Here is a 22,807-nt window from a genome sequence, read left to right as displayed (position 1 = left end):
CCCGGGAGTGGCGGGCACGCCAGGGTCAGGGTGCCGGGCGAGGGAGGAGGCCTGGGGTTGGGGAAGGGGGCCCGGGGAGGGAGGTAAACAGCCCTGCAGGCCTCGGGGCACCGTTGCTGGGCGGCGCCGGCGGCATGTGCGAGGGCCCGTCCCGCATCTCGGGGCCCATCCCCCCAGACCCGACGCTCTGTCCTGACTACTACCGGCGGCCGACCTCGGGTGAGTCCGGGGGCTTGGCGGTGGTGCGAGGCTCAGGGGTCGGCCCTGGCTCCACCTCTGAGCCCCGGACTCCGCCCGGCTCCGCCCCGCAGCTCAAGGGCGCCTCGAGGGAAACGCGCTGAAGCTGGATTTGCTGACCTCCGACCGGGCCCTGGACACCACCGCTCCCCGTGGCCCCTGCATCGGTCCCGGTGCCGGAGAGATCCTGGAGTGCGGCCAGCGCGGCGTCGGGGACGTGCTGTTGCAACTCGAGGGGATCTCCCTAGGTCCTGGGGCCTCTCTCAAGAGTAAGTCCCAGGAATGGAAGACGGGGCAGAGAGGCAGTGCGGGGTGGAAAGAGATCAAAAGCAGCTGCTCTTTCCACCCTGACGTGGGCCCAGGCTTTGCGTCTCTTGAGTCTCAGTTTTCCCAACTATAAAAGGGGGAGAAATGTGCTACCTTCTCGAAGGAGGTGAACTGAATGAGTTAGTTCCCACGAAGCCCTAGCTCTGCTTTATGCATTTATCACCCATTAAATTTGTTTGTTGAGTGCCTACTGTGTGCCAGGCCATATAGATGCTAGAACACAGGGCTGAAGATAAGCATGAGCCATCACTGAGTCAAGGTGGGATACAAAGAGCAAGAGATGAATGTCATATATGAGATGATCTATGGTGTACTTCACTATAATAATGGAGGAAATCACCTGGGCGCAGTGGCTCACTCCTGGAATCCCAGCACTTTGGGAGGCCCAGGCGGGCAGATCACTTGAGTCCAGGAGTTGAAGACCAGCCTGGCCAACATGGTGAAACCCCATCTCTACAAAAAATACAAAAATCAGGCTGGCATGGTGGAGTGTGTCTGTAATCCCAGCTACTCGGCTGGCTGAGGTGGGAGGATCACTTGAGCCAGGGAGGTTGAGGCTACAGTGAGCTATGATCATGCCACTGTACTCCAGCCTGGGTGACAGAGTGAGACCCTGTCTCAAATAATAATAATAATAATAATGGAGAAAATCATCCTGTGATACTACATGAGGAAGGGAACAAGGTGATGAGGGAGAGTGTGTGTAGGGTCTAAGGTAGTTGGAGAGGTCAGGGAGCTCTTTCTATAGGAGGCAGGGGGCAGGCCTGTGTGTGAACTAGTGGAAGTTGGATTGTGTGGGCCCTATGTAGGGCAGAACCTGGGGGCATCTTTTCTCCAGGGAAGGACCCTAAAGACCATGAGAAGGAGAACCTGAGGCGGATCAGGGAGATTCAGAAGCGCTTCAGAGAACAGGAGCGCAGCCGGGAGCAGGGCCAGCCCAGGCCCCTGAAAGCTCTGTGGCGCTCGCCCAAGTACGACAAGGTGGAGTCCCGGGTCAAGGCCCAGCTCCAGGTACCTGCTTCAGGGAGCCAGAAGTATTATCCATTTTGTTGGCCAACAGGCAACTATACCCTGATCTGAGTTCTGGGGAGGGAGGGAAGTCACAGAGGTAACAGAGGACTAAGAGACCCTGGCTCTGCTGCAGGGCGAGGTGGGGGGGCTTCTCAGAAGTAGTGATGGTGGGGCTGATCCTGAGGGCAAGTAGCAATTAGTCAAAGGGACAGCAGAAGAGAACATTCCCAAAAGATGGAACCTCACAGACCACAGGGCATGCAGCAGTGGAGATGCTAGGTACAGTTCACTGTGAGGAAAGAAGGGCGTGAAGTTAGGCCAAGAAGTCAGCTGGACCCACATCAGGGGCCACAAAAGCCACTTTTCAGCCCTTATTTCTGAGGACAGTGGGAAGGGCAGGGGTATGGTGGGGGGCTCTGTCTCAGGTAGAGAGCAGCACCATTCTTCAATCCAGGGACTCAGCAGGAGGAGCAGGAGTGAGAGGAAAGGCAAGGTCACAGAAATGTGTTGTAGCTGAAGCATCTGTGGGGTTCCCAGGGGGTGGGAGTGTGTCCAGGAAGCAGATGGAAATTCAGGCCTGGATCTCAGGAGTGAGACCTAAGAGTTACTGACGATCAGGTTGAGGACAACGAGACCAAGGAATTGACCGCCTGGATTTGAGGACTTGGAGGCCAGCTGTTAGGAGCCTTGCAGGGCTAGAGCCAGGAAGCTTGGCTAGGAAGGAGGAAAGAGAGTGGTAGCTGGGCCAGTACTGAGGTGGAAGGAGAGATGGTTTGTTGTTTTCTTAAAAATCTGACATACTCACACATTTGTGTGCTGATGAGGACAAGTGTCCCTTGAAGAAGGAAGAGGGCCCGAGGGACATGGATGCAAAGGTCAGAAGGGCCAAGATGGCCAGGGTCTTGCAGCTTGAGCCCCAGACCTCAGCCTGCCTGCTCTCTCTGCTGTGCCCTGCCCTCCAGGAGCCTGGCCCTGCCTTTGGGACAGAGTCTGCCCACTTCCTGCGGGCGCACTCCCGCTGCGGCCCTGGCCTCCCACCACCCCGTGTATCTAGTCCCCAGCCAACCCCACCAGGTCCCGAAGCTAAGGTGAGACGATGTATGGGGGCTGGATGGTGGTTGGGCAGGGCTCCCGGTGTAGTGGGGGTGTTCAGGGACACAACATAATGCTGTCTGCCCCCACCCACGCTTGCTGTGTCCTGCAGGAGCCAGGCCTGGGGGTGGACTTCATTCGTCACAATGCACGAGCTGCCAAGAGAGCCCCCCGGAGGCATTCCTGCTCACTGCAGGTCCTGGCACAAGTGCTAGAGCAGCAGCGGCAGGCCCAGGAGCACTACAATGCCACGCAGAAGGGCCATGTGCCACATTAGTAGGTCTCACTGCCCGACACTCAGGGTGAAGGACACCTGTGGAGGGTGGGAACCAACCTCTGCCCTCGGGTCATCAACCCTGAGCCTGTGTACCCACAGCTTGTTGGAGCGCAGGGACCTGTGGCGGCGGGAGGCCGAGGCCCGCAAGCAGAGCCAGCCGGACCCTGCCATGCCCCCAGGCCACACGCGCATGCCTGAGAACCAGCGGCTGGAAACACTGACCAAGCTGCTCCAGAGTGAGTACCTGGGCAGGGAGGCTGGAGGGGGACCCCACTGGGGACCGGGCACCCCTGCCCAACACTCACTGTTCTCACTGTTCCTGGGCCCCCTGTAGGCCAGAGCCAGCTGCTGCGTGAGCTGGTACTGCTGCCTGCTGGGGCAGACTCACTGAGAGCCCAGAGCCACCGTGCTGAGCTGGACCGGAAGCTGGTGCAGGTAGAGGAGGCCATCAAGATCTTTTCTCGGCCCAAAGTCTTCGTGAAGATGGACGCCTGAGCCCCTTTGGGGGACAGTGGCAAGGAGCTCCATGCTGAGGATCGCCACATGGCTGCAAAGGACAGGGTTGGACCCAATCCCAGAGCAGAGGTCTGAAGACACGAGCAGGGGGGTGGCCAGTGTCCCTAGAGCACTCTTCCCAGTCACCAGTGGCTGCAGAAGGGCCACCCCAGCCTTTTAACTGCTTTGTCAAAATTAAACATTTTGTACACAGGATTTGTTTCCATAAGAGCTTTTCTTACCCTAAAAATGCCAAGCCTGGTGGCCCTCCTGCTGCTTGATTGCAGGAAGTTCTCCCCAATGTCACTCCTGCCTTAGTCCAGAGCAGAAGGCAAGCTGGTGGGACCAGGGAGGAGGCTGGGACTGGGACACATAAGGACCATGACTGTATTTGTAGAAAACCTTTAATGTTCCCCAGGCTGAGGGAGCCCTGTGAGCCAGCTAAAAACCCCCACTGTGAAGTCCCTGCCATGTCCCAGCAGTGTGGAGTGGCATGGGGCTTCATCCTGACTGTCAGAGGCTGAAGCCACTACCATCTCCTCGAATGCGACTCCCCCAGCCAGAACTGGCCTGCTCCTGGTCATCCAGGGAGGGCAGAGAGCTGCGGGTACCAGGACGTCGGCAGCCAGGGTGCAGGTCCCAGCACGGGGGCCCCTGAGACAGCCCATTGGAACTGGGAGGCTGGCGGTTCTCAATGACCAGGTCACTGCTGTCATCGTCACTATCAGGCTCAGCAGGCCCAGGCCCTGCAGAGGGAGGACCTGTCAAACGCCCAGATGCCCCTCGCACCACGTTATTGCGCTGGTTGGCGGGCTTGACAGTGACAATGAGGTTATGGCTGTTGGCAACCATCATGTCCGTCACTTGGTCCAAGGTCTTCCCGGCTACTTCAATGCCATTGACCTCGAGGATCTCATCACTGACCGCCAGCAGCCCTGTACTCTCAGCCAGACCCCCACGTACCAGGCGGGAGATGAAGATTCCTGGAACCCGCTCCAGGCCCTGGGGAGCCACACGCACGCTCATGCCATCTCGGATGTAGAAGCCCAGGGGGCGGTCTGAACCATGCTTGTGCAGCCGCACCCGTCGGTGGGTCTCAGGCAGTAGGTCCACGTCTATGACTGAGGAAACCTGGCGGAAATCTTGGGGCAGACTGATTAGCAAGGGTGGCCGGGTGCGCAGGGGTGCCACTGGCCGCAGCAAGAGCCCTTTCTTGCGCCGCTGCAGAGAGTTGGAGGCAAAAGCCAGGCCGCTGGAGTCAGCTTCTGCTGCAGAAGAGGGGGGATGTTGAGATCAGAGACCTGCTCCCCGACTTGGGCTCTTTACAGGGGGCACTGTAGCTATTTCCTACCACTTGGAGGTCAAGCCAAGGGCAGGGACTGCAGAGGGTGACGCTTGGGTACCCTGGGCATGGACTAACCCTTGTAGACCTGCCCCACAGACACCTTACCCCACAGAGGCTGCCCACTGTACCCCTCCTCACCCCGCTTCTGCACCAGTAGGCGCAGTGGCGGGGGCCCGCTGGCCAGGGCCCGGTGCAGGCTGTCGTCGTTGGTGAGGGGCAGCAGGTCGCCATGAGCATCCGTATAGCCAAGTAGCACGTCCAGGCCCGGGATCTGGTGCACCGCCCGCAGCAACCGCGAGAACTCCTGGAAGCCGCTCACCGAAGCGCGGGGCAGCGCGAAGCGTCGGAACTCGGCGTCAAACTGGAAGTCGGGGTTGGGGGAGAGGAGGAGTCAGGACAGCCTGCGCCCCTTTCTTACCGCAGGCTGGCAGGGATGGGAAAGATACGGCTGCCGCTTTTGCGGCAGCCTTAAGCCCAGACCTCAGCTCCAGTACCAGGGACGCTGTCCAAGGTCTTCTTACCGCCCTCCAGGTACTCAGGCCAGAGAGAGCTGGAGACCAGCAGTGGAGGAAGGAAGACGGATGGGGGAAGGCGAGCAGAAAAGCAGAATGGGACTTGGAGGATAGAGGGAAGAGGTGGCGGGGACCAAGGAGCTGGGAAGGGGAGAAAGAGGGAATTGGGAGCGCCTAGGGCCGAGGCCGGAGGAGCCCTTACTTTGCTCTTCACCTCGACGATGCTATCGGGACTGCGCGCCGGAGTCCTCTGTGGCCGGGCCATGGCGGGGCCGGGCGGGCCGGGGACGGTGCCCCAGGCGGCCCGCCGAGGCGCAGGTGCACAGCCCGGCCGGCCCGCCCGCGCCGCCCCGCCCCTGGCGGTAGCACACGCCCCGCCTTCCCATCCGGAGCGTGACGTCAAGGGGGCAGCGACGCAGAGTGGAACGCGGAGTCCACGTTTCCTAGGAAACGGAGCCGTGGGTGGAGAGGAGCCGACCTCCGCTCTTGCGTCATCACGCTGAGGTCCGCGCGCCCCCGGAGTCTGGGGAGCAGGGCTCCGCCAATCCGAGGGGAGGGCGAAGGAAGTACCATTTATTTAGCGCTGTGTGTGTGCTCTTATTTCCACTGGCCTTACAAGACCGTGCACTGTGTAGATGAGGAAACTGAGTCATAATAAATATGTGCTGAACCGTTCGGGGGTCACACGTTTCTGAAATGGTTTCGAGTCAACTCGCTCGGACGGCACTCGGCCTCAGCCTCCGGCCCTGGAACCCTCTCCAGGGACGGGACCAGCCCTTGTTCTGTTCCCTACCGGTACCACAGGAATCTTGACGAACGGCCCAAATGCCGGGCCGCTGTCAGAGTGACGCCGCGATGAGAGTAAACGGGCCAGCATCCCGTGCACCAGCGGGGTGGACCAGCGGGAGTCTGCACACAGGCCCCCGAGCAGGACGCCCTCGTGCGCAGGCGCGGGGTGTACGTGGGCGGGGCCTCCTCCTCCGGCCCCGCCCAGCCGAAGGAGCTTCCTCTTCCGAGGAAGGGCGGGGCCTGGGCGCCCGCGGGAAACCCAGACCCGTTGCCTCCGCTGGGTGTAGCCGTGGGGATGGCAGGTTCGGGGAGGCTGGTCCTACGGCCCTGGATTCGGGAGCTGATTCTGGGGTCAGAGACACTCTCCAGTCCACGAGCCGGGCAGCTGCTCGAGGTGAGCCCCCATTCAGGGCCCGGAGACCGAGGCGGAGGCCCGGGGTGGTGGGATTGACGCCGCTCGCCGCCGTCAGGTACTACAGGAGGCCGAGGCCGCGGCCGCGGGCCCATCCCACGCCTCTGATACGTCCGACGTCGGGGCCACGCTGCTTGTGTCTGACGGGACCCACAGTGTCCGATGCCTGGTGACGCGGGAGGCCCTGGACACCTCGGACTGGTGAGAGGCCCCGCGCGGCTCCGGAGGTCGGAGTCCGGCAGGAGAGCGCGAGGTGGGCGGGCCTTGTGTTCAGGTGGGCCCGGCAATGAGGGTCCTGCTTGTTGCAGGGAGGAGAAGGAGTTCGGCTTCCGCGGGACAGAGGGCCGGCTGCTGCTGCTGCAGGACTGCGGGGTCCATGTCCAGGTCGCTGAGGGCGGCGCGGTGAGTGGTGAGACTGCCTTGGGCGGGTTACCGGGCATGACTCTTCGTGACGATTCTGAGACCTCCCCTTCCCCCCGAACTCCTCCAGCCCGCAGAGTTCTATCTCCAGGTGGACCGCTTCAGCCTGCTGCCCACGGAGCAGCCCCGGCTACGGGTGCCTGGTTGGTAAGTGATGCCTCCGCCCTCCAGCAGCTCTCCCCACCCCAGCCTGGCCGGCGCTGGCAGACGCCTATGGGGTAGGAGGGCTTGGGCCCCCATTAACTACCCTTCTCTTTTTCTTAGCAACCAAGACTTAGATGTTCAGAAAAAGCTCTATGACTGCCTTGAGTGAGTCTGGAGTTGGGCTCGGGGGCCACGTGTGGTTTGGTGAGGGGATAGTGTATCTAGGTAGACAGGCCTCAGCATGGTTCCTGAGTCCTGGCCACTCTCTTCCTGTAGGGAGCACCTTTCAGAGTCCACCTCGTCCAATGCAGGTACTGTAGGGCTTGACCAGTGATCCTAACACCCTGTGCAGTGACCTCTCCAGCCTTAACCTTATGTTTCCTCAATAAGCTGTCTTCCCCCTCACCCTCCTGGTCCTCCCCTTTAAGCCTTGACTCATCCCGTGGTCCCCTGTCCCCAGGCCTATCACTGTCCCAGCTTCTGGATGAAATGCGGGAGGACCAGGAGCATCAGGGGGCACTCGTGTGCCTGGCTGAAAGCTGCCTGACACTGGAGGGCCCTTGCACGGCACCCCCTGTCACCCACTGGGCTGCCTCACGATGCAAGGCCACGGTCAGTCTGGGGATTTGCTTGGGAGATGTCAGGGTGAGGAGTTGGGCAAGGGTCATATCCCACAGGACATGAGAGTAAACGGGCCTGTCCTACAGAGTTCATGTCCCACAGGGAGAAGCTGTGTACACTGTCCCCAGCTCAATGCTGTGCATCTCTGAGAATGACCAGCTAATTCTGAGCTCTCTAGGCCCCTGTCAGAGGACACAGGGTAAGGGGGACTGGAGAGGTTGGGGGGATACCTGGGGCCCAGGTCCACAGTGCTGATAAGACTTCCTGAACCCCCCAGGCCCTGAGCTGCCCCCACCAGACCCGGCTCTGCAGGACCTATCTCTGACCCTCATAGCCTCTCCTCCTTCCTCACCCAGTTCCTCAGGTGAGGTGATGCACAGGTCACAGGCACTCACTGCTGCCTGTCAGTCAGGTTCCCGGGCTGCGCAGGATGCTGTGAAAGGTGCACGGTGGGTGGAGGATGAACACGGTCCCTGCAGTCCTGTCTGAGCTCGCAGGCCACTCAGCTGCCCTGAGCGGAGAGGGCTGTGCCTACAATAAGTCCCCTCCTCCTCAGGAACCCCGGCCTTACCTGGCCACATGTCATCCGAGGAAAGTGGTACCAGCATCAGCCTTCTGCCTGCCCTGTCCTTGGCTGCTCCAGACCCAGGGCAGAGGAGCAGCTCCCAGCCCTCACCAGCCATCTGCTCAGCCCCTGCCACCCTGACCCCCAGGTCCCCACACGCCAGCCGTACCCCCAGCTCCCCACTCCAGAGCTGCACTCCCAGTCTCTCACCCCATAGCCATGTCCCCAGTCCACACCGGGCTCTTGTGACCAGGCCCCAGAAACCTAGCCTGGAGTTCAAGGAGTTTGTAGGGTTGCCCTGCAAGAATCGGCCGCCTTTTCCCAGGACCGGAGCTACCAAGGGAGCCCAGGAGCCCTGCTCTGTCTGGGTGAGCATAGCCCCTCTGCAGCTGGAGGGTAGAATAAGGAAGGCCTGAGGTAGAGCTGGGAGGGAGCATGGGTAGCCTTGGATGGGGTTGGGGTCCTTGTTAGCTCTTCCCCAGACACCATACCCCTTTCAGGAACCCCCAAAGAGGCATCGTGATGGTTCTGCCTTCCAGTATGAGTATGAGCCACCCTGCACGTCCCTCTGTGCTCGGGTCCAAGCTGCCAGGTGAGTGCCTGGGTCTGCCCCCACTCTTGGTCACTAGTCCCAGGCTCCATTGACCTGCAGCGGTGGTTTCTTTCCAGGCTTCCTCCCCAGCTCATGGCCTGGGCCTTGCACTTTCTGATGGATGCACAGCCAGGGTCTGAGCCAACTCCGATGTGAGACGTCACGCAGGACAGATACCGCTCCACACTCTGCTTCCTTTGAGTTTTTTAATAAAATAATCTCATGCGGCAGGAGAGGAGAGGATCAGGGATTGGGGCCGCCGCCTCTTTGGTCTGTGGCTGGGGAGGGTGGGCTCCGCTCAGGGCTGGAGGGCTCTGTGGGCTGTGGGGGCAGAGGCTCGGTTCCAAGGCCAGATCCTGTGAGGGGAGGGAGGGAGAGAGAGGAAGGGTCAGGGCTGGGCTAAGCAGTCCCGCCACCCTCCCAGCTGGCCTGGACCCCCTCTTACCTAGGCTTGGGGATGGAGGTGCCTCGAGTTTTGGCCTGCGTTTGAGGACGGGGGAGCGCTGCAGCCTCAGGGGCCGTTCTAAGGGACACAGAAAGGCTTGGGGTGGGTTGCTAAGGCTTGGGGTCTGTCCATCCCCTGCCCCTCTCTTCCACTTCCAGTGCACGTAAGCATGCACTCACACACACTGCTGCCTTCAGAGCATCCCCCGTCCCTGCGTCCTTACCCCTGGCAGAGGCTGCTCTTCGGGAAGTGGAGCCAGTGCTAGTTGGAAGGGCTTGTTGTCAAACCCTTGCACCTGGTCTCCTGGCTCCCTGATTTCTTGAGCCCTCACACACTGGTGGCTCCCTCCAAGGACCAAAGCTATGAAGGGAGCACCAGAAGTCCACCCTCCCACATCTCCTGCATTCAAGCACACGTGGAGGTGTCTCCCCTCACCAGCAGGGGCCTGGAGCTGGTCCTCATGCACAGACACTGCTCGCCGCCCTGCCGAGAGAGGCCTCGGCCTCAGCTGGCCATCTGAGGGAGGCCAGGGAATCAGGGGTATTCCAACAGCTGCCCCCACTCCAGCCCTTGCCTCCCACCCTCAGGGTCCTTAGAGGAGCTGAGTTCCCAGCAGGAACTCCTCCAGCCCCGAGGCCAGGATTGGGGTGGGGAATCAGGTGCCTGCCTACCTTCATTCCTGGGGCCCAAGCAAGGGTCCTCTGGGAGGCCCAGGCTGTCTGGGGAGGGGCTGGTTCTGCAGGGACTTGGGCTTTGACCAGGGGAGGGAGGGCCTGGACCATCCTGTTGGCCCCAACCATGGCTCCTGAGCTCTGCATTCAACTGCTGCCCCATTGTCTTCCAGGTGGCAGACTCAGGCCCCTGGCTCCCTGGGCCAGGTCTGCAGGAGGGGTCTGTAGGGAGAAAGGTGTCAGCCAAGACCTGGTCAGGCATTGGAGATGATAGGTCTGAACAACAGTCTGACCCAACTCCTGCCTGTCCCTGCTCCCACTACCAACACACACAGTGGCCTTCACTCACCAGCAGACACAGAGTGGGTGCGGGACTTGATCGAGATGGGAGGGACCTCCGTGGAACTGTCCATAATGTCACCTGCAAGGCGGAGCTGAGGACTCAGGTACCAGACCTTGGAGGTGAGGGGAAGAAAAACCTGGCCTCTCCCCTTCCTCCCCAAGGAGAGCAAGTGCCTTGGGGGCTGTCTATAAGGACACCTCCTGGCAAATGTACTGCCACACCCCAGGGTCCCACTTACCATCTGAGCCAGCTTTCTTGATCTCACCGTCTTTGCTCTGCAGGAAACAGGGCAATCAGATTCCAGCCCTGCCCCCTCCCCACACCCTAGCCTTTTGTTCGTTCTTGTTCTTATAATCCTGCCACTGAATGCCCACCGTGGGCTGGACAAGAACATGGCAAACCCAGTACAGCCCTCTTAGAACTCTTTGCACACTTGAATATTTCTAAATTCAGGCCAACTTCATGTTTTTTGTTTGTTTTTGTTTTTTGTTTTTTAAGATATTGAATGGATGGTATGGAGGGCTGGGGTTCTTTGGGACTCTAATGAGAGACATTAGCAGGGTGGCCCACAGAGGAGAGTCAGGGAAGAGCCATGGGCACTGCAGGGATGGCTGAGGAGGGACCTGGCGTAACCCACAATTAGAGACTGGAAGCGAGGCAGGGAGGACATCCAGACCACCCAGGGACGTGTGTGGAGGCTCTGATTTGCACCCAGGGGAGGAAAGCAGTGAGGTTTTAAGGTGGCCAGGGCCAAGACCCCACAGGGCTCTGAAGCAGGTTGTGGAGTCTGAACAGTGTCTTGAGAGGAAGCCCCTGGAGGACTTGCTATTTCAAGTACAGGTGACAAGGTCAGGTTTTTTTCTTTTTCTTTTTTTGAGATGAGTCTCACTCTTGTTGTCCAGGATAGTGTGCAGTGGCGCGATCTAGGCTCACTGCAACCTGTCTCCCAGGTTCAAGCAATTCTCGTGCCTCACCCTCCCAAGTAGCTGGGACTACAAGTGCCCACCACCACACCCGGCTAATTTTTGTATTTTTAGCAGAGACAGGGTTTCACCATGTTGGCCAGGTTGGTCTCTTAACTCCTGACCTCAGGTAATCCACCTGCCTCAGCCTCCCAAAGTGTCGGGATTACAGGCGTGAGCCATGGCGCCTGGCCCAGGCCTCAGATTTCTATTAGACCTGCAGAGAAAAGACTTTCTCAGGTCCAAAGAGGAGATGCTGGTGGCCTGTGCCTGGGTCAAAGCCAAGAGGGAAGAAAGGTCGAATCTGTAACCATTTTGAGGAGAATGGAATAGAACTGACAATTAGACCTATCTATCTGTCATGAGTCTCCTCCACCTTGGTCACTTATGTCACCCATAGCATGCCACCTGCCCTCTCACTTCATGCTCAGGTCCCCTCAACTCACTTGCTTCCTCTTGCCTTCGGCACCCCCGCTGCCTCGGCTGACGCCTATCCTCTGCAGCATTACTTGTACCCGCTGTTCAAAGGATGGAGCCAGTTCTGTTTCTCCCCGCTCCAGGGGCCGCCGCTAGGGACAGAGATGCTCGAGTTGGAGACAGTCCATGCCCTGGGTCCCAGAAGCGCCTTCACCACCCCCCATCAGCAAGCCTCACCTTGTCGGGTCTGGCACCCAGCATTGCCTCCTCCTCGGCAGGCAGCAGTATCATCGAGTAGGCCTTGCTATCTCTTGTGTAGCGAGGTCGGCTCCTGCGGGCAGGGTCAGGGCTGCTGGTGTCCCCCTCAGCCCCACCAGGCTCCTCACCACGGCTGGGACGGGTTGGCGGCCGCAGTAGGTCGCCAAATGTAGTTTTTCGGGTTCGGGGAGCTGCCCCAGGGCTGGTCTCTAGATCAGTCCGTGGACCCCGCGTTGAACGAGGCTTCTTGAAGGCAAAGAGGGTGCCCAGCTTCTTTCGCAGTGTACGGGGGACAGGAGTGGCGCCCCCCTCAGTGGCCGGGTCCTCCTCGGGGGCCCAGCTGTGGGGACACCCAGCAGTGAGTGAGAAAGCCCATCAGGCATCCCACCCTCTCCCACCCCCAGCAGATGCCCCTCACTCACAGGCGATCCTGCTGGATCAGCCTTTTGGAGAAGAATTCCTCCACGCCCTCGTCCACGCGGGCACTGAGCCCATTCCCTTCCTGCGGCAAGGCTGGGGGTACCTGGGGGGCATCATGGGGTCAGGGGTCAGGGTTGAGTGCAACTCTGGCTTCTACCCCCTCCCCTGGCCGGCAGCCTGGACTGAATAACTCCAGGATTCCAGACTGGGGTGACCCTAGGGGCTGCTGATACCAGCCTCCTACTGTCCTGCTGCTGGACAGAGACGCCAGATTTCACGCACTCCTCACTCGCTGCTGGCTCCCGCACACCCAGTCCACACCCGTCCTTGTCCCACAGAGTATCCTACACACCCGAGCCACCCGGTCACCAGCAAACCTAGCCCTCACGTGCCCCCGGGGTCACCCGTTCCCACTTGCCACCAGCTCTGCTCCGAACAGTTCCCTGCAGTGTCCCCCACCCCACCCCCACTCCACCCGGCCTGCTGCCGGCTCAGTGGCGCCGGCTGCTGCGTCAGACCCTCTGGGGGGCCTCAAGCCGGCTCCTCCCCGCTCTCTGCCAGTGCCCGCTGCCCCCGCGGGCTTGCAGCCCACACACGCATCTCCCCACACGCGCCGCCGCCGGACGCGCAGCAGACGCAGGCTTGGCCCCGCGGCCCGGCTACCCGGCTGCCCGGCATCTCTCAGCAGCCCCGGGAGAGGGAGGGAGGACGGACACCATCTCTCGCGCAGCCACGGAGGCCGCGGGCCGCCCCGAGACGGAGTCCCACACCCAGGCACACCCCGAACGGAACCCACACACCCATGGTCCCGCACAGGCATGGCCTGGGGTGGGGGGTGGCCAGGAAGAAGCCAGGATGTGACCGCGGCCGCACGACCAGGTGGCCTTGGGCCCCCACCACCCCCTCTCCTTGACCGCTACCACCCATGAGGAGCGGCCGGGCCACCCGTGATCCCCAATTCCACGCGCTCCGGAGTGGGGGAAGGGTGCTCACCTGGGGGCCCCCCGGCGGCGGGCGGTGGTGGTGCTGGCGGCGCGGCCGCGGCCGGGCCCGGGTCGGATGGCGCAGGGGCTGCCCCGCCAGTGGCAGGTCCATGCGGGGCAGCGGGCCGGCCGGGGGCCCAGGGGCGGCAGGGCTCGGAGAGCCGCGCGCGGACGGCCCCGCCTGCGGCTCTGCATCTTCTCCCGGAGCCGCCAGCTCGGGCTCCGGCTCCGCTTCCTCAGCAGCACCTGAGGGGACAGCACCAGAAGAGCACCGAGCACCGAGCGCCGAGCCCGGGGAGGTGGCGGCGGAGGCGCTAGGGCGGCGGGGGACCCGCCCAGGGCGCGGGGAGGGGCCCGGCTACGCCGCCCGTCCCCCCGCCCCTCCGCCCCTCCGCCCCTCCCCCGCCGCCGCCGCTGTCCGTGGTGCTGAGCGCGGCCCCGAGCGCGCGCGGCTCCGCGCCGCCGCCAAGCATGCGCGTCCCTGGGGTAGGGAAAGGGGCGCGGGGAGGCGAGCCGAGCCGGTGTCCTGTCCCAGGTCCGCCCAGGTCCCGCCCTGGGCTGACCACAGCAGACCCCAGCTTTGCAGGTTGCACAAGGGGCCCGACCTGGCCCAGTCAAGGGCTGGTGGGTACCCAGACAAGGCTGAATGAGTTCATCCAGGTCCCCGGGTCCCCAAGTCTAATGGAGCTTCAGCCCACCCACGTAAACTCCCTCCCCCAAGGCCCTGACTTACTGTGAATGAAGGGGACCAGGTGAAGACCGTGGCTGAGCTCAGGCCATTTCTGTGGAGGACTGTCATCCTGGTGGGGAGGGCACAAACTCAGCCTGGGGTAGGAGAGCACCAACCCAAAAGAGCTGCCTTTCACCTTCCACACTCCACAGCAAGACGGGAAGACTGGGAGTGCCATGCCCCGTATTCTAAAACCACTTACCTTCTCCTTCTCCTCTTCCTTCTCCTCGGGGAAGAAAAGACCTTCCAGTTCCCCAGGCTCAAGGAGGCTGGGCTCACCTCCATCCGGTGCTGGTAGGACAGGGGGCATTGTCACTGTTGCCTGCTGAGCCAGACTCTCCACCTGCAATACCAAGCAGCCAAAGATGGCAGGTAGGGCCTCAGCCATGATCCCACTGATGCTAAGGGGACCCTGAAATAGCCTTGGGCTACATGACCCCAGAAGACATTACAGAGCCCCTGCAAGGGAGATGGCCAAGTCACTGCATGTGTGTGTTTACACGAAAGTGTGTGCACATCTCCCCCTCACCAGCCGATCCCGGGCTGCACTCAGGCCTGCCAAAGCCTGAGCCACAATGCTTTCTGCCAAGGTACCCGTGATTGATAGCCGCATGTCCCTAAGGGCAGGAGAGGACAGGGGTTAATGGGCTGGCTTTGCTCAGCCTTGCCCAGCCCAGCCCCATCCAGCCTACCTGAGCCTAGTGAAGGCATCTTGCAGCAGCTGCTCTGGGAGCAGCTCCGGGAGGCCCCTCGAGCCTGCCAGGACCCCCTCTAGCTGCTCCCTCCAGCTGGATCCCTGCAGCATCTGTGGGCAGAGGCTCCTTGCTGTGTCCAGTGTGGCCTGAGTGAAGTCCTGTACAAAGGTCAGTCAGAGCATGGTGAGGATGTGGCCAGACACCAGGCTGCTGGCTTGAGGCTCCAACTCCAACAGAATATTGAGTCAGGGGATATCACAGTTAAAACTAAAGGATGGGAGTCAAACCTGCAAACGGAGGTGGGGTTGGGGCAGGAGTACCCTCTCACCTGGATGTCCTGGTGGCAGACCTCGCCCACCTGTCTCAGAAGGCCCTCCAGCTTCTGCCCAAGCTGCCAGTGATGGCTTGGGGAGCTTCCAGCTTCATATAGAATGGGGAGAATCTGAGGGCCAAAGAGGAAAAGCAGTTGCGAGCTGACCCCTGACTAAGAGGGGAAGGGTCCTTGTAGCAGGAGGGGGAGTGCTCACGCTGAGAGAGAAGTTGGCATTTTGGATGGCATCCTCAGCCTGGCGCACAGCGGCTTCACCCTGGGGCCCAGCCCCACAGCCCAGCAGCTCCACATGCTCCTGCACCGACTGACACAATTCATTCACTTCCTGGGGCGAAATGGGGATCAGTCTCAGCCTAGCCCCCTCCCAGTCTCCCAGATCCTGCCTGCCTTCCTCCCAGGCTCTTTAACAGAGGGAGGTCCTGAAGCTGACACCCTTAGACCAGCCACTTTGGAACCCTATCTGTTCAAGGAGGGAAGGAACTATCTGTTGCTTTGGTTCATTTTAAGGACTTTATATATACTTCCTAAGTGCCCAGAATAGGAAGGAAAGGAGTTGTAAATCATGTCTGTGTTTTAGAAGCTCAGTCTGTCCACACAGAGGATAGACTGAGAGAGGGGTGGAAACGGGAGTGAGTAGCCCTGGAGGAGGGACCAGGAGGAGCAAGGGATAATTGGTGTGGGGGTAAGGAGTGGCATGTTTGAAGGTTGGTCTAGAGGCAGGACGAAGGAGGCCTATGAGGGCTCCAGTGTGACCAGGAGAGACCTGGAAGGATGCCCCAACCTCTGTCCACAGCACTGGGTGGCTGTGGGCACCAGTGGGATTGGGCTCCAGGGTAGACAACAGGGTTTGTGAGCGACGATGACATCACTTGGAGAAGTGCAGAGCATGAAGCCCAGCAGGATGTCTGGATTAAGACCTTTGGGCTCTGAAGCTTAGGAAAGAAGAGGTATTTGGGAATGGAGAGGTAGAAACATCTCCAACAGATAAGGTAGTGGAGGGAGATGAAGACAGTGAAGGAGCAGCTGGGTTTGGGCACACAATGGAGAGGGGAGGGGAGTCATGTATATGTGAGGTCAGAGATGGGGCTACAATTGGGGGAAAATTGAGGAAGGACATAAAAATTCCTCTCTAACAGGACAGCCTGTTTACAGGCTTAACATTAGGCAGCCAAGGGTGTTATTTGGAGAGCTATTTAAGGGGTGTTTAGCCGCCTCCAGATCAAGGAGAGGGACTTTGTGTGGGACAGCAGGGCTCAGGCACCCTGGCCCCAGGAAAGTCAGACCCTCTGACTCATGGAGGCTCCCGGATGCCACAGGTCTCCTCATGCCCTACCTCTCGTGGTTGGGGAGGGGACACTGACCTGCTCTGAGGGGTCTGAGACCAGACCAAGTGGCTGAAGGCGGGTCGTGTGGTCAGAAGAGGCAGGGTCTGCGCGGTTGTTCCTCAAGAGACAGGCTTGGATCTAGGGGCAAGGGGTGTTGAGAAATGCCGAGGGACGGAGCTACAGTGCAGAGAAGGGCAAGGGAAGAGGGGGACGCCCACCTGATGGACTGCACGTGCTGTCAGTTCCGGGCGGCTGCGCTGCGCCTGGGCCACGTCGTTCAGTGGCAGAGGCATGGCCTTCAGGCTGTGGTTCTGCTCCAGCGCCTGCGCCACGTCCAGCAGACCCAGAGCAGATGTGTGGTTCCGGTCCCAGACCACAGACCTGGGCCGGGCCTGGCTTCAGTCGGGGACTGAGCTTCCCAACGCCCCACCCAACCCTCGGCCTAGTCCATTCGCCTCGTCAGCCTGCTCCATTTGCTCCGCCTCATTCAGTCCCGCCCCTTAGCCCGGTGCCCTCCTCTCCACCGCGCCCCCTGCCCGCTGGTCCCACCCCTCTGACCCCGCCCACCGGAGCCTCGAGTTGACCCGCAGCGCCTTGGCCAGCAACTTGGCGCCCGCGTCCCCCATGGCGTTGCCGCTGATATCCAGCGCGGTCAGGTTAGGATTGGTGGCTAGGGCCCGGAGTAGGACGCTGGCGCCCAGCTTCAGCCGAGACTCAGCCACCGACAGAGACTGAAGAGGCTGGGGTTAAGAGACAGCCATTGATGGCTGGAGTCAGGGGTCAGTGAGGGCAGGTCACAGGGTCTGAGGGAACAACAGAAACGAGGACCAAAGGGGTCTAATTGCCCGAGGACCCTGCAAGGTCCCGTGAACTCACACAATCGTCGTCCTGCATGAGCTGGACAATCCGGTGCAGGACGTCGTCCAGGGTCTCCCTGTGGGCAGGGGCCGCAGTTGTGGGGGACAGGGGTGGTGGGGTGTTGTCTGGGAGGCCCAGGAGTAGGGTGGGGGCTCACTTGCACCGGACGTTGAAGTTCCTTCCAAGCGCCACATGTCTCAGGGACCGGCTTCTCCCGATGGCCAGCACCAGAGTCACCATGTCTGAGCCGAAGCCTGGGGGTGACTCGGGTCACGCACGAGGCGAAGTTGCAAGGGTAGGGTGGGGATTGGGAATCGAGTGGATGATGCGAGGATGGGCTCTCCTGCAGCCTCACCGTTATCCGCCAGATCCAGGGAGCTCACAGCGCCTGCGTCGCACACTAAGTCTTGTATCACCTGGGCGCCGGCCGAGCGCAGCTGTAAGTGGGAGGTGGGAGGTGGGAAGTGGGACCCACTTAGGCCGCGAGTGGGGAGGGGCAGGCGGCCCACGGCCCTGCCCTCCCGCCTCCCAGCGCCTCTCCCAATGTGTGGTCTCTTCTGGGGGCCGGCGCTCACCTCGCAAGCGCTGAGGTCCAGGTGCAGGTCGCGGAGGTGCGTGTTGAGCGCGAGGCCATCCAAAAGGGCTCTGGGAGGGGACGTTACAGGGGGTGGCGGGAGCTGGGACAGGGGGCTCCAGGGTGCGAACGAAGGAGGCAGGGCCAGGATCTGGGGGAGGTTGTGGGAGCGACAGAAGCAGGAGCGGGGAGGGGCGAAGGCCAGGGCAGGGTGGGAGCGCTCGCGGGGGCGTGGCCGGGGTCCGACACTGACCTGAGCGCGTCGGGCGGCAGCTTGCAGCCCGCCAGGCCCAGGTGCCGCAGCGTCCGCGCGCGGCTGAGGAAGAGCTGCAGCGCGGCCGGCGCGGCGCGGGACTTCCTGGGGAAAGTGGGAAGGTGGGCCTGGGGCCGCAAGGAGGCGGCTTCCAGCAGCCTCCCCCGGCCCCGACAGTCCCCCTTACGTGCGGGAGAAGACGTTCCTCGAAGCGTCGAGGTGGGTAAGGCTGGTGCAGCAGCCTCGGGATAGCGCTGCGAAGAGCTGCGGGGGGAGGCTGTTGGCTACACCCGCGGGGGGACCGAGCCCTCCCCGTCCCGCCCTCCAGTCCGCCCTGCCGGTCATCCATCCCCCCACGGAGCACCCCCTCACAGTGTCCAGGGCAGTGTCGGTGCCTGCGAGATTCAGGAACGACAGTACGTTAGGACGGCTCAGGAAGCTATAGAGGCCCTGGAGGGAGGACAGGGGTGCGATGGAGTGGGGGATCGCCTACCCAGGGCTTGTGAGCAACCCCAAGCTCCCACCCTGAAGACAGCCACTCACCCCACTGTCCTCGGAGGCCCCCAGCGCCCCAGGATTCCCGGAAAGGTCCAGGTGGGTCAGGGTAGAGTCGAAGGCGGCATTGGTGGCCAGTGCCCGGCCCAGAGCCCTCATTCCTGGTGGTGGGGCGGGGTCACTCAGCAGTTGGACAGAGCCCCACCCCCCTCCCCTCACCCCCTCCCTCATCCAGCCTACCTCGCGGTGTCAACCCTGTCTGGGCGAGGCTGAGTCTCCTCAGGGCTCCTGGACAACGCTCGAGGTGTCTGCTGAGTGCAGTCATGCCTTGGGGGGTGGGAACAGCCACGTGGGTCTCACCTCCTCCTGATGCCCACCCCTGCGGTCCCCAGGCTCAGTCATACCTCGGTCATCCAGCAGGTTCCCCGCGAGGCTGAGCTCCCGCAGCCCAGAGCTTGAGTGTCCCGCCAGTGCCTGGGCCAGTCGTCGGACAAAGTCTCTGGGGACCAGACCCCAGGCATGAGATTCTGTCCCTGGTTTGCCAACCCCTCCCAGGCCACTAGCCCCCAGTCCCAAGCCTCCAGACTCTCCTCTCCAAGCCCTGCCCTGTCCCCCTCACCCCCTCAGGCTGCAGGTCTCCAGCACCAGCTCCTCCAGGTGTAATGACTGACTCATCATGTGCAGAATCTGTTCTGAGACCTCAAGGCTCTGAGAAGCAGAGGGCGGCGGCTCACGGGCTGCACCCTGGCCCACACCCTTGGCCCCTCCCTGCCCTTACCCCGAACCCCCTCACCAGCTTCATGTCCACACAGGAGAGGCACCGGAACCACAGGTTGTAGGACAGGGCAGCCACACTCAAGGCCAGGTCCCTGGTGGGAGGGTGGGAAGAGAGGCAGAGCTCAGGGCCCTCCAGCCAGGTCCCAGGCCCAGCAGCCCCTCCATGGAGAAGCTGAGGCCCAGGGATATGGGCCCCGGGATCTTCCTCCTCTCCCATCCTGGCAGGCCACACACCGACTGCCGAGGTGGCTGAAGTCTCCCAGGCTGAAATGGCGGCAGCCCTGGCGATGGTAAATGGTGTCCACATCCTGGGCGAGAAGGAGATGCTTACAATTCGCTTGGGGCCACAAGGGGCAGGGAGGGGCTCAGCACACATGGGGGACCAGATGTCTCCAGAGCCCTTCAAAAGGGCCCTACCCTCACCCACTGAATCTCCTCTCGGAAAGGGAAGCCATTGTAGTCACACAGAGCCTCGTATGTCTCCAAGAAGCCACCTGGGGAGGGGATAGGGGTGTGATGTGGGAAAGGAGAGAGACAAAACATCAGCGATGGAGGAAGACCAGCGATGGAGGAGACAGACTAGGTGGTGGCTGGGACCTGAATGGCTCTGTTCAGTTTGGGTCCTCCCCAGCTTGCGGGTCTGGGGAGGCAGAGGTGGGGCAGGTTGGAAGGCCTGTGGCTCTGCCTTCACCCTTACCACAGGGGCTGCAGGGGTCAGTGGACTCCGAGGCGCTGCTTCTCTCCAGCCGAGCCAGCATGGAGGCAGGTGTGGGCCTCCGGAATAGCTTCCTGGTAGGGGGTTAAGGAGAAGGGGGCAAAGGACTTCCAGCCTCTGGGATGGGAAGCAGCCCTTCTTATGCACTCCCTCCTCCCCTGCCAGCCCCTCGAATTTGCCAGGCCTCACCCAAGGGTCGAGCGAGGGAAGACCTTCTTGATGGCTGCAGCCACGTGCTGGGCCAGCTGTTCCAGGGCGGCCACACCAGGAAACTCCAGGACCAGCTCACGCAGGGACTCCAGCTCAAAGGTGACCTAGGGAAGGGGCACTACTAGGCCTCGGCTCCACACATGGGCACAGGTGATGGTGGTAGCATGACCAGGCTGCAGGCCCAGGTGGGGTACTAGGTGTCTCACCTGAGGGGGTGTCTCCTGCAGCGCCATGGCCTGGACCTCCAGGTAGCTGAACGTGCAGTCCACCTAGAAAGGGCCTAGATCAGCTGGGACCAAGCCCCCAGCCCCGCCCTCATGGAAGTCCAGTCCTTTGGGCAGCCTGGGGCAGAGCCAGATCTGCCTGGACTCCACTCCTGTCGGCTGCCCAGAGCCCAGTGCTGGTGCAAAGTCAGGGCCCACAAGGCCAAGAAGGACCACTCTGCAGATGCAGCCCCCTGCCAAGGTAGCTGCTGGCGGGCGGGGGTGTGGACAGGCCCTGGGACTCACCCTCAGCGGGAGGCAGGTGGTGTGCAGCAGGTAGGCTCTCCATCGTAGCAGTGCCTGGGGAAAGACAGTCTGATATCCTGGGCAGAGCAAGAGGCTCTTTCTGTGGGGCCACAGCCGCCTCCCCGGCTCTGTCCCCTGCCCCATACCAGGACATGGTTTTGCACAGCACCCTCCCCGGGTAGCCAGGTTTTCAGCAGCAGCTCCACCTCTTTGGGCCACAGGAACCTGGTGATCTCGCCTGTGGAAGGGCAGCCTGCTGGGTGACTTCAGTCCTTGCACAGAAGCCACTGGTGCCCACAGTCTGTGCCAGGCTGGGGCCCTGGGACTTATCTGCGGCCAGCGAGGAAGGAGGGGAGAGGATCTGGGGCGCCCGCCCTCCTGGGGAGCAGAGAGGACCTCTGACCAGGCCCTCTGGGGCGCTGGGTGGGCCTCTGATTTGGGGGCTGCACTACTTCCTCCCGGCCAAGAAGGCGGGAAGGGCCAGCGCTTACCTCGGAGCTCACAGGAGATGCCGTCGGGGGTCTGGGCCATGGGCCGGGCGGGCCGGGGAGGCCCAACGAGCTCCGGCGGGAAACAGCGGCGGACGAGCGCGCACACAGGAAGCCTGGGGCCCAGACCCGCACGGCAGCCACCTGCTCCCCCGGCGGCGGAAGGTGCGCGCCGCTTCCTGCCAGGCCGCCCCCGGCCCGGCCCCTCCCCGCCCCGGCCTCGCGGCCCGAGAGCTTGCCCGGGAGCGGGGTTGTGGGAGGGGGGCCGAGTCCCACCTGCCCGCCCGCCCCGTCGCCCAGGAGCTTCTCCGCCAGGGTAGACGTCGGGGTGGGCAGTGGCGTGGCCGGGAGGGTCGCGGGTGTGGCGGGCCTCCAGCGGGTCCTTGCCCCTGGTTTCCACCCCGCCCCGCAGTCCCTGCCGCGAACACCAGGGGACGCTGCCTGCCTGGGGATCCCCGCGGCCCACCCGGGCTGGTCCCCTCCAAAGCCCAGGCTGCGGAGGTGGACGAGGCGCCTGGCAGAAGGGGGACTGTTCAGCAAGGAGCGCCCGAATTCTGCCAACACCGGGGGTCCTGCCCGTTGCTCCGAACCTGGAGTCCGTGACCCTGTTAGGGATCCAAGAGATTTTGAATGGGTGGGAAAAAATGCCAGATGGGGCCAGGCGCGGTGGCTCACGCCTGTAATCCCAGCACTTTGGAAGGCGGAGGAGGGAGGAACGCTTGAGCCAAAGAGTTCGAGACCAAGCTGGGCAACATAGGGAGACCCTGTCTCTGCAAAATAATTTACAAAATTAGACGGCGTGATGGCGTGTGTCTGTAATCCTAGCTACTTGGGAGGCTGAGGTGGGAGGATCACTTGAGCTTGGGAGGCAGAGGTTGCAGTGAGCGGAGATCGCACCACTGTACTCCAGCCTGGGTGACAAAGCCAGGTCCTGTCTAAAAAAAAAAAAACAGCCTGATGGGTCCAGACGCCCTTCCTTGCCGCAGAGGTGGGGTCAGGGCTGAAGGTGAGGGTGTACCCGGAGCCTTCGGGGGGAAGCCTGGGGCTAAGATGAGCCCTGAACCCCAAGCACTTCATAGAGGGCCGGAGTGAGTCGTCCAGGTACATGGGGGTCTTCCTGTGTCTGCCTTCTCCCCAGGCTGGAGAGAGTTTGGGAGGGGGCGGCCAGAGAGAGAGAAATAAGCCAGTGTCTCCAGGGCTGAGAGGGGTCAGACAGTCATAGGGTGGGGCCTGGTAGCCTGTTGCCCTCTCAAAGACCGGGACCTAGATTCTGGAAAGTTCACAGGAAGAGACTGCATTTTTTTTCTTCCATTACAATCTAAACTCCACTTAAGCGGTAAGGAACAGCAGTCTACCCTGCCCATAGCTCAGCAAGGTGGAGGTGAAATGACAGCTAAGGGTGACGAGGAGGAGTCAGCTGGAGAAGATGCAGCACAGAGAGTTCCTGCTGCCTCCCCGATTGAAGAGACATACTTGGTTTGTTTGTTGGTTTTGAGATAGAGTCTTGCT

At 61.7% G+C, this 22,807-nt stretch overlaps 4 protein-coding genes across 11 annotated transcripts; 2 read left to right on the top strand and 2 right to left on the bottom strand.

Moving 5' to 3' along the window:
- The first annotated feature begins 89 nt into the window (after positions 1-89).
- On the top strand, positions 90-3,653 carry ENKD1 (enkurin domain containing 1). The gene is made up of 7 exons (XM_004057825.5): positions 90-219; positions 312-506; positions 1,403-1,575; positions 2,538-2,663; positions 2,780-2,943; positions 3,044-3,180; positions 3,279-3,653. Exons 1-7 carry the CDS (start codon positions 135-137, stop codon positions 3,437-3,439), a joined length of 1,041 nt encoding a protein of 346 aa, XP_004057873.1. The 5' UTR covers positions 90-134; the 3' UTR covers positions 3,440-3,653.
- Positions 3,654-3,825: 172 nt separating this feature from the next.
- Positions 3,826-5,668, bottom strand: PARD6A (par-6 family cell polarity regulator alpha). 4 transcript variants are annotated; one of them, XM_019012588.4, is made up of 3 exons: positions 5,499-5,668; positions 4,890-5,145; positions 3,826-4,707 (listed from the first exon to the last, which is right to left on the bottom strand). In XM_019012588.4, exons 1-3 carry the CDS (start codon positions 5,559-5,561, stop codon positions 3,953-3,955), a joined length of 1,074 nt encoding a protein of 357 aa, XP_018868133.2. In that variant the 5' UTR covers positions 5,562-5,668; the 3' UTR covers positions 3,826-3,952. The 4 variants fall into 4 exon arrangements, with proteins under 4 accessions (XP_018868133.2, XP_018868134.2, XP_018868135.2 ...); XM_019012589.4 differs by having other exon boundaries at positions 3,826-4,704; XM_019012590.4 differs by having other exon boundaries at positions 4,923-5,145; positions 5,499-5,667.
- A 126-nt stretch (positions 5,669-5,794) lies between these two features.
- On the top strand, positions 5,795-9,069 carry ACD (ACD shelterin complex subunit and telomerase recruitment factor). Of its 2 annotated transcripts, XM_004057821.5 has the most exons (12): positions 5,795-6,479; positions 6,556-6,698; positions 6,806-6,899; positions 6,988-7,064; positions 7,182-7,226; positions 7,338-7,372; positions 7,522-7,673; positions 7,785-7,881; positions 7,960-8,046; positions 8,239-8,615; positions 8,748-8,839; positions 8,917-9,069. In XM_004057821.5, exons 1-12 carry the CDS (start codon positions 6,381-6,383, stop codon positions 8,993-8,995), a joined length of 1,377 nt encoding a protein of 458 aa, XP_004057869.4. In that variant the 5' UTR covers positions 5,795-6,380; the 3' UTR covers positions 8,996-9,069. The 2 variants fall into 2 exon arrangements, with proteins under 2 accessions (XP_004057869.4, XP_030858622.2); XM_031002762.3 differs by lacking the exon at positions 7,960-8,046 and having other exon boundaries at positions 6,299-6,479.
- CARMIL2 (capping protein regulator and myosin 1 linker 2) lies at positions 9,032-21,674 on the bottom strand. Of its 4 annotated transcripts, XM_055366184.2 has the most exons (39): positions 21,302-21,411; positions 20,957-21,048; positions 20,811-20,864; positions 20,508-20,570; positions 20,281-20,405; positions 20,074-20,165; positions 19,800-19,870; positions 19,611-19,684; positions 19,393-19,468; positions 19,219-19,307; positions 19,004-19,098; positions 18,840-18,926; positions 18,648-18,760; positions 18,477-18,554; positions 18,292-18,368; positions 18,105-18,209; positions 17,853-17,922; positions 17,633-17,714; positions 17,435-17,531; positions 17,296-17,353; positions 16,987-17,159; positions 16,638-16,800; positions 16,456-16,557; positions 15,291-15,419; positions 15,092-15,205; positions 14,761-14,921; positions 14,598-14,685; positions 14,271-14,411; positions 14,072-14,138; positions 13,349-13,584; positions 12,358-12,458; positions 11,915-12,275; positions 11,707-11,829; positions 10,537-10,573; positions 10,305-10,376; positions 9,956-10,177; positions 9,720-9,800; positions 9,285-9,362; positions 9,032-9,195 (listed from the first exon to the last, which is right to left on the bottom strand). In XM_055366184.2, the coding sequence occupies exons 1-39, from the start codon at positions 21,339-21,341 to the stop codon at positions 9,083-9,085; spliced, it is 4,200 nt and encodes a 1,399-aa protein (XP_055222159.2). In that variant the 5' UTR covers positions 21,342-21,411; the 3' UTR covers positions 9,032-9,082. The 4 variants fall into 4 exon arrangements, with proteins under 4 accessions (XP_055222159.2, XP_030858621.3, XP_030858620.3 ...); XM_031002761.3 differs by having other exon boundaries at positions 18,292-18,554; positions 21,302-21,674; XM_031002760.3 differs by lacking the exon at positions 9,720-9,800 and having other exon boundaries at positions 21,302-21,410.
- Between the last annotated feature and the right edge of the window lie 1,133 nt (positions 21,675-22,807).

This window comes from Gorilla gorilla, chromosome 18 (assembly GCF_029281585.2).
Source record: "Gorilla gorilla gorilla isolate KB3781 chromosome 18, NHGRI_mGorGor1-v2.1_pri, whole genome shotgun sequence".
Lineage (NCBI taxonomy): Eukaryota > Metazoa > Chordata > Mammalia > Primates > Hominidae > Gorilla > Gorilla gorilla.
The sequence above is the reverse complement of the archived record's forward strand: the minus strand, read 5'-3'. Positions and strand labels throughout refer to the sequence as shown.

Excerpts from the sequence above, each read along its gene's own strand:
- CARMIL2 (XM_031002761.3), bottom strand. The coding sequence starts at position 21,341 with ATGGCCCAGACCCCCGACGGCATCTCCTGTGAGCTCCGAG. Across the intron at positions 20,166-20,280 it reads TTCCCTCGCTCGACCCTTGG|GAAGCTATTCCGGAGGCCCA; the intron begins GTGAGGCCTGGC and ends ACCCCCTACCAG. Across the intron at positions 16,558-16,637 it reads CAGCACGTGCAGTCCATCAG|ATCCAAGCCTGTCTCTTGAG; the intron begins GTGGGCGTCCCC and ends CCTTGCCCCTAG.
- ACD (XM_004057821.5), top strand. The coding sequence starts at position 6,381 with ATGGCAGGTTCGGGGAGGCTGGTCCTACGGCCCTGGATTCGGGAGCTG. Across the intron at positions 7,674-7,784 it reads CCTCACGATGCAAGGCCACG|GGAGAAGCTGTGTACACTGT; the intron begins GTCAGTCTGGGG and ends CATGTCCCACAG. Across the intron at positions 7,882-7,959 it reads CCCCTGTCAGAGGACACAGG|GCCCTGAGCTGCCCCCACCA; the intron begins GTAAGGGGGACT and ends TGAACCCCCCAG.
- ENKD1 (XM_004057825.5), top strand. The coding sequence starts at position 135 with ATGTGCGAGGGCCCGTCCCGCATCTCGGGGCCCATCCCCCCAGACCCG. Across the intron at positions 220-311 it reads CTACCGGCGGCCGACCTCGG|CTCAAGGGCGCCTCGAGGGA; the intron begins GTGAGTCCGGGG and ends TCCGCCCCGCAG. Across the intron at positions 1,576-2,537 it reads GGGTCAAGGCCCAGCTCCAG|GAGCCTGGCCCTGCCTTTGG; the intron begins GTACCTGCTTCA and ends CCTGCCCTCCAG.
- PARD6A (XM_019012588.4), bottom strand. The coding sequence starts at position 5,561 with ATGGCCCGGCCACAGAGGACTCCGGCGCGCAGTCCCGATAGCATCGTC. Across the intron at positions 5,146-5,498 it reads TCGTCGAGGTGAAGAGCAAA|TTTGACGCCGAGTTCCGACG; the intron begins GTAAGGGCTCCT and ends CCCGACTTCCAG. Across the intron at positions 4,708-4,889 it reads CAGTGGGCAGCCTCTGTGGG|CAGAAGCTGACTCCAGCGGC; the intron begins GTAAGGTGTCTG and ends CCTCTTCTGCAG.